The following is a 7,208-nucleotide window of genomic DNA, read 5'->3' as shown; positions in this document are numbered from 1 at the left end:
TACACCAGAAGGGTGTAAAATGAGAACTTTAACAATCTTAATTAATTATAACAACCTTAACATCTGTCTTTCAGTAGGAGCATGGCTAACCGAACTGTGAGAAATAAAATAAATAAACTGTCCCTGCTCACATCTACATAATACATCTTGAAAACTGTATATTGGGTAAACAAACACTAATGCTAGGGGGGAAATAACATGTACAATATGGGACCATCTTCTGTAAATCTTGAAAACACACAAATCAATGTTATTTATGATTTATGACTACAAATGAAAGAATTAAAATATAAGCATGGATAGAAAGATACACACCAATTTCATGAATTACATGACATGAGGGATGAAGAGAAAGGAATGGGATGGGCGAAGGGGTTTCTATCACAATACTAAATGTTTATTTTTGTAGAACATATGACAAAATGTTAACATTTAGTTTGATACAGAACTTATTTTATAATCCTCTTCAGTTTTTTCATGTTTTGAAAATGTTTCTTGATTTTAAGTAAAAGGACTTCTTTAATAAGCACTTGATAAGTACTTGTATTATATTACCACTCTTACTGTCCCTCAAACCTTTCTCTATAGGATTCCTTTTGTGACTTGAATATTCCCTGGGCCAGTTTCCTCATCTGTAATGTAAGAGTGAACAGGTGACCATGAAGATTCTATCTCATATATTCTAAGTGCTTTCTCTTTCCCATCCTCCTTACACCTCCCACTTCCCTGTTTTTAAGATTCACTACCTGAATCCCTCATGAATCCATCTTTTCCACTCTTAAGTCTCCTTTTCCGAAAAGTCATCAGGAAACATTTGACCAAAGCATGCTCAGTAATCAAGTTTGCTGAAACTCTAGAAAAGTTTTTTCTTGGGTTGGTTGTTTCCCATTTAAAATAAAAGTCCTACATTTTCATCTGTCCTCTCTAACACAGAAGATGTGTAGGGAGGAGGAGGTGGTGGGAACAGAAAACATGCTCCATGGGAGCAGGGGTGCTACTGCATTCTTACCTGGGCGTTAAGACTCCATCCAAAGAGCAGCAGCTAACTTTGGAGTGGACTAAAATGAAGCCATCGTATCTCTGAGCACAATCTGGGTAGGGCAGCACAGAACAAACTGTACTTTCCAACTGGAGGTGGGGCGCGGGTGGGGAAAGACTGGTGAGGGGAGAGAGGGCTCCCCAGATCAGAAGCATCCCGTGTAGCATCCTGCCTGAGAAGGAGGGTGCATTGGCTGGACGAGTTCCCAGAAGAAACCATCCGGGGCTGCTGCAGCCCAGCAGCCCGCGCCCCCGCTGAACTGCGGAGGTGGGGCCAGGGGCGGCCGCGGGACCGCTCGCTCCCCTCTCCCGCCGCGCGGGCCCCCGGATATGCGAGGTCGCAGGGGAGGCTGGGAGAGCAAGAGTGGGCTTCCCAGGCCCGCAAGCCTTCCGCTTGCTGAGGACTCTGTTGCAGCCATGGGCTACCAGGCGCAGGGGCCCGTCATCCTGCCTCAGGTAAAGCTGGGGACTGGGGCAGCTTCTGAAGCCAGGTCCCTTCCAGTTTCATTCACCCTGCAACAGAGGTCTGCTGCCTTGGGTTTTAGCACTGCAGAAAGTCCTCCAGGAGAAAAAGTTTTGCCTTCCTCTGACCTTTTTTTTTTTTTTTTTTTCTTGGCAGGCACTTTTCAATATACCCCTTTAATCTTACAAAATCGCATCATTGGCTCCCTAACTGAGCCTGTATTCTGCGATTCCATTCAGCAGTCCGTGAACTTGGTGCAGCTATAATTGGGACATTTTAGGATGGAATTTGTTTACAATGCTCTGTTCCTAGCTGTTATTGTTGTTCTTTATTATTATTATTATTATACGTTATATTATTATTATCCTCTCATTTTCTTACCGTTATCCTACATTGCATATTTATCTGACACTTTTCTAATTTTTTGACCTAGTAAATATTTAATTGCCATTTTATATATCAAAATAGAGCAATCTGGATGACAGAGAAACGCTCGTTTCTGAACATAAGCACAAAGGGAAAACTTGTCGTCAGTCCACAGCTGTTTTTAATGTTGTCAACTCGATTATAGGATCTGGTATAATAGGTAAGTGTTGTTTTATTTTAAGTTTTAAATGAAAAGACAACATTTAAGGCTCTTACTCTGTTGCTAGTATTCACTGATTATTTTTGAGGAAAAAATATGAAGTATTAAAATTGGTAATTTTTTCCCATAAAATCACCTCCTTTTTTTCCAGTGTAACCATGTGCACTTTTATGCTGAAGATGAGGTTCTGTTCACACTCTTTCCTCATTTGAGAGCATCTTCCATGAGTGACAGATAAAGTTGGAGCTGCATATGGGATCTGCTGAATTTATTTTTATGGGCTCTATGGTCAATTGATAATAAATAAATAATAATATACTTTTTCCATCTTCCTGAAGTGTCCACCATTACTTGAACCACCTTTCTATGACCTTCTATAGTGTAAATCTCCAGATATTTGGAAATATTGAAGGCACATAAGTTTAATGTGAAAACATAATAATCTTGTGAATAATTAAATCATACAGTGTTTCCTTGCCTATCTAGAGTTAAAGTACAAACTTATGATATATTAATTTTAAGTATCATTTAATTAATAAGTAGATATTGGTTAAATGAAAATACATAGATTTTTTTTAATGAAGGAGCCAAATAATCAGAATTGAAAGAAGTGAGCAGCTCATATTTTCCCAGTTTGAAGCAAGGGGAAAATTCTGACAAAATTAGGTGCGTTGCATTAGAGTAATTAAGGCAATTATTTTTTCAGTGCTTATCATTCTGTTTGTTCTCGGAAAACATCCAATTTAAGAAACAGCAAGACAAAACAAAATCCTGCAAAATTCATTGAGAATACTACTTTTTCCTGTAAAGTTTTGACCTTTTAGTTATAGTCATCATTGAATGTTCATCTGGATTGAGTTACTTTTTTCATCTGTTGCAAGCTGATGTGTCTCTTGATTTTCCTTGATTCCATATATAGACAATTCTTTTTGGGGGTACACAGAATAGAGGTAGGTGAGGCAAAGTAATCAAGTAGGGGCAACGATTTGTTTGAAATTCTGCTCCCATGAACCAGAGAGGTGCGGGCAACTCTGCCAGGCAGAATTCCAGAGTTAATTCCTAATGTGAACACTTTTAAGCTGATTCATGTCAGCAGCATTGAAAAGTGCCTCTTCATTATGCACAGCAGATTTTTTAAGGAAGAATTTTTCATGGAATAAATTCTTGATGGAAATATTTTAAATACATTTTATCTTAAATATGTATTGCCCATAATCTAAAATTGACCATTTCCCCCAAAATTCATAGGAAATACTTTTATATAACCCTTCAGCTTTATAGAAAATACTTTTGCCTTCTCATTTCTCTCTCCTTTTCCTACATGGTTACCATTTTGATTCTGGCATTAGTCTTTCCTCATATCCCCTTTCTGAAGCCTTATTACCTTCTCTGCTTTCCCAGCTAGCACGAAAGGAAAGCTTTAGGTCATTACTTTCCACATATTCAAGGTCATGTTCCCCTCACCCTGAAGTGAACATTATTTGTGTGAACTGGCATCTTGCTGCTTTCTTATTCTTATTCCGTCACCTCATAAATTTGCTTTCTTGACATGTCCTTAGCTTGCATTTTATTCTGAAATAGTATTAACATACTAACATTTGAGTAGCCTTGTGCACTCTTTACAACCATGTCCTGTAAATATGTCACTTTATGAGCTTGTTATATATAGGAATTGGGGGGAAACTTCTAAATTTCTATATGTTTTATTAATGTGATGGGTGGGGCATTTTATGTTTTTTCCAGGATTACCTTATTCAATGAAGCAAGCTGGCTTTCCTCTGGGAATATTGCTTTTATTCTGGGTTTCATATGTTACAGGTAAAATACTATGTAATTGCTTTTTCCTGCAACTTAAATTGTGCAATGATGATTACACACACACACACACACACACAGACACACAAATAATTGAATTTCCTAATTAAGAAGTGCATCAAATAATCCTAAAGAATTTAGACATTTATGTCCGAGAAGATTTACTTTGCCTACTAATCCTCTGAACAGATTAGTAGAAAAGCATTATATATCACCAAGCCTTAATCCTTTTCATGTGCCTTTTTTCACTTTGTGCAGAGAGCAGTAGATGGGGGAGTCATTTTAAAGGCTGGGAGAGACTGCTCTGAAAGTGTAGACATCAGGCCTTCCTCTCCCACAAATACCTTAAGCAGATGCGCACGAATGAGCAATATTTTCTAGCTATTTTTGTGCAGGTAAGACTGAAAGGCCTGGTGCTCAACCAGCACCTTTCAGGGTGTCCACCACCCACTCCCCACGGTGCCTGCCCAGGCTCCCTGCTACCACTATCTTAGAGGGCAGCAATAAGGTGCTTCTCTATCACTTCTCTTCTGCTTCCCCCTTTTCATGTAACATGTTCATTCACACTCACGTTCTGCTACTTTACAACTCATACTCACCTCCTCTTCCTGTTGTTCTCATCCCTGCCCTTTTACCCGCCACCCCCCCAACTCACCTCATGACAACCACAGGGTCCTTCCTCTACCTTAGGGTCACTGTGAAAGAGGCAGTGATCAAAACCAGATACCCACTTGCGGTGGCTGTTGGTTGGTGGCTGCTGTGTGTGGTCACTTGGATGCCTTTTACCGGGCAATGCAGAACTCCTCAGCTGTCTGTTTCTTCAGTTGACCTGGCTCTCGATGGGGCCACCTTCCTGTGAGGTAATGATGCCCAGTCTCTGGCCAATGACTGACTGGTAGGAACACAAAAGCTGACCTCCCAGCCTCCGGGAGACACCAGTGAGTGTTGCAGGTGTAGCTCCAGAGGGCCTCCACCACAGGGATTGGGCTGAGGATAGTCTTCACCTGAGACCATGCGCTGGCTGAGCTGTTTCCCTTCCCCTGTCCTGTTCTTCCCCATCTCTCGAGGGCACTCCCTCAAATCCCATGCCCAGGAATCTCTGGTCAGCTCTGCTTCTGGAGCCCAAGATGCCATCCCCTCACAAAATCTCAGGTTTCCAAGACCAGCCTTTAACTCTTTTTTCCCTCAGGCTGAGGAAGAGAGAGTAAAGCACACGGTAGTTACCACAGTAGCTGCAGGAGCACTGGGCTGCTTCCCTCCCTGCTTTCTTCTCACCACCTGCTCTCCCTAAACCTAAGCTGCTTTGAGCTTCTAAGCTCTTATTTTGTAGCTTAAGACCCAAAACTGAGTAACCCATGGGACCCATAATGTTGTGCTTATTCAGAGTTTCTGGTGTTTAAAAATTGCATTCTATTCATGAGAACATTCATCACACTAAAAAATCCCATTCAAGGATTACTCTTGTCGTTTTTAATTTCCTGTTTCCCAGTCAGTCATCACTGACAAATAATTTCCACCCAGGCATAATAACCGTGGATTATTTAAGCGCACTGTAAACATTTACACACACTGTAAGCCAGTAGATAAAAAAAAAAATTAAAAAATATATATCACCTAAGAATTAAATACTTGAGAATTGACAATTTACCCAAGCCAAATCACATTATACATAAATAAATCATAATGTGAATAACTGTCTCAACTAATGCCATGCATAAACTTGTAGCAGTGACTGTGAACAGCCTTTTGCAAAGCCATATATTGCAAAGTTACTAATCAGTAGAAATTAGTTACTCTTATTCAGTTGCATGATCAAAATATTTAAGTAACTTTGATGAATAAAGGATGACCACACAGAAGCAAAAAAAAAAATTACAGACTGTGATTCCTTTTATTTTTTAATTAGGCCTTGAAGAGGAAAATCTACAAGTAGAATATAATACTGAATTTTTCTTTCAGTTGACACTGTAGGGGCCCCTGGGTGGCTCAGTCAGTTAAGCTTCTGACTCTTGATTTTGGCTCCGGTTACAATTTCTCATCTCTCGGTTTGTCATTTGAAGCCCTACCCCACCCCCCACATCCCCCCAATCCGTCTGTTGACAGTGCAGAGCCTGCTTGGGATTCTCTTTCCCTTTCTCTCTCTCTCTCTCTCTCTCTTTCAAAATAGATAAGGGGTGCCTGCGTGGCTCAGTTGGTTAAGCCTCTGACGTCAGCTCAGATCATGATCTCACAGTTTGTGGGTTCGAGCACCATGTCAGGCTCTGAGCTGTCAGCACAGCCTGCTTCAGATTCTGTGTCTCCCTCTCTCTCTGCCCCTCCCCCACTTGCACACATGCTCTCACGCTCTCTCTCAAAAATAAATAAATTTAAAATGAACTTAAAAAAATAAATTGACACTGTAATTACACAATTGTTTTTCTTTATAATTATTCTTTTTTTTTTTCTTCTTTTTAAGGCCTCTAATGAGATATGTCCAGCTAGGAGGTAGTTTTTCTGTTTTCATGCTTTTGAAATGTTGGGAAATAAAAACAAATTGTAAATATTTACAACAAATGCTTTAGTTTAATTTTTTTTAAGATTTTTATATTTGTTGATTAGAGTGTAATAATTTTTATTTTTCAAACATACATACTGATTTAAAAGAAAATTTTTATGTTGGATAACATAGACTCATTCATGGATTTATCTAAAATTTGCATGCAGTATATTTAAAGACTGCATAATGACAACAGAAAAAAAATATTGCATTCAAATTCCTTTATAGCTCAGCCACAATCTGAATTTTTAGTTTCATCTCCAACTAATCTAACATCTCTTTCACATTGTCACGAACATTACCATGTGTAGAAGTTATGTTTTAGCTATTCTGGAATATTCCATCCTCTGCAGATTGTGCTGTCATGCTGCCTTCCCATGGATAGTCTCCCTGCTTGACATTCTTTTTCTTCTCTACCTGGTGAAATACTATATATCCTCCAAGGCTTACTCAACTCCTCTGTGAAGCCTTTCCTGGTTTTAAACAAAGGCAATATAATTAATTTCTATGTCTTTTGTGATTTTAGAATATTTTTAAATAGACTCATTAGGCCATTTATTACATTGAATTTTGATCAGTTATGGAGACATCTAGCAATCCTGCTATATTAATTCATTCAACAAATATTTAGTGAGAACTGCTGTCATTATACCAATGAAGAACATTATTCCTGCCTGTATGAAGCTCACGATGTTGTGTCTGGCAGACAAAGACATAGAATTATAATACTTTATGAAAATGCCATAATAAAAATACATAAATATGTGCAT

General features: G+C 39.0%; 1 protein-coding gene across 4 annotated transcripts in view; it reads left to right on the top strand.

Moving 5' to 3' along the window:
• Positions 1-1,028: 1,028 nt before the first annotated feature.
• Positions 1,029-7,208, top strand: part of SLC38A11 (solute carrier family 38 member 11) — a 58,608-nt gene continuing 52,428 nt past the window's right edge. For 2 of the 4 annotated variants that reach the window (XM_040475240.1, XM_040475242.1), the window contains exons 1-3: positions 1,029-1,494; positions 1,970-2,087; positions 3,831-3,905. In XM_040475240.1, coding sequence (XP_040331174.1) covers positions 1,369-1,494; positions 1,970-2,087; positions 3,831-3,905 — 319 coding nt within the window. In that variant the 5' untranslated portion in view covers positions 1,029-1,368. Of the gene's footprint in view, positions 1,495-1,969; positions 2,088-2,708; positions 2,754-3,830; positions 3,906-7,208 lie in introns of those variants that run through there. The other 2 variants (XM_040475239.1, XM_040475241.1) reach the window with 2 other exon arrangements.

Source organism: Herpailurus yagouaroundi, unplaced genomic scaffold, assembly GCF_014898765.1.
Source record: "Herpailurus yagouaroundi ecotype Mexico unplaced genomic scaffold, PumYag 140, whole genome shotgun sequence".
Lineage (NCBI taxonomy): Eukaryota > Metazoa > Chordata > Mammalia > Carnivora > Felidae > Herpailurus > Herpailurus yagouaroundi.
Note: the sequence above shows the minus strand (reverse complement) of the source record. Positions and strands in the feature narration are given on the sequence as shown.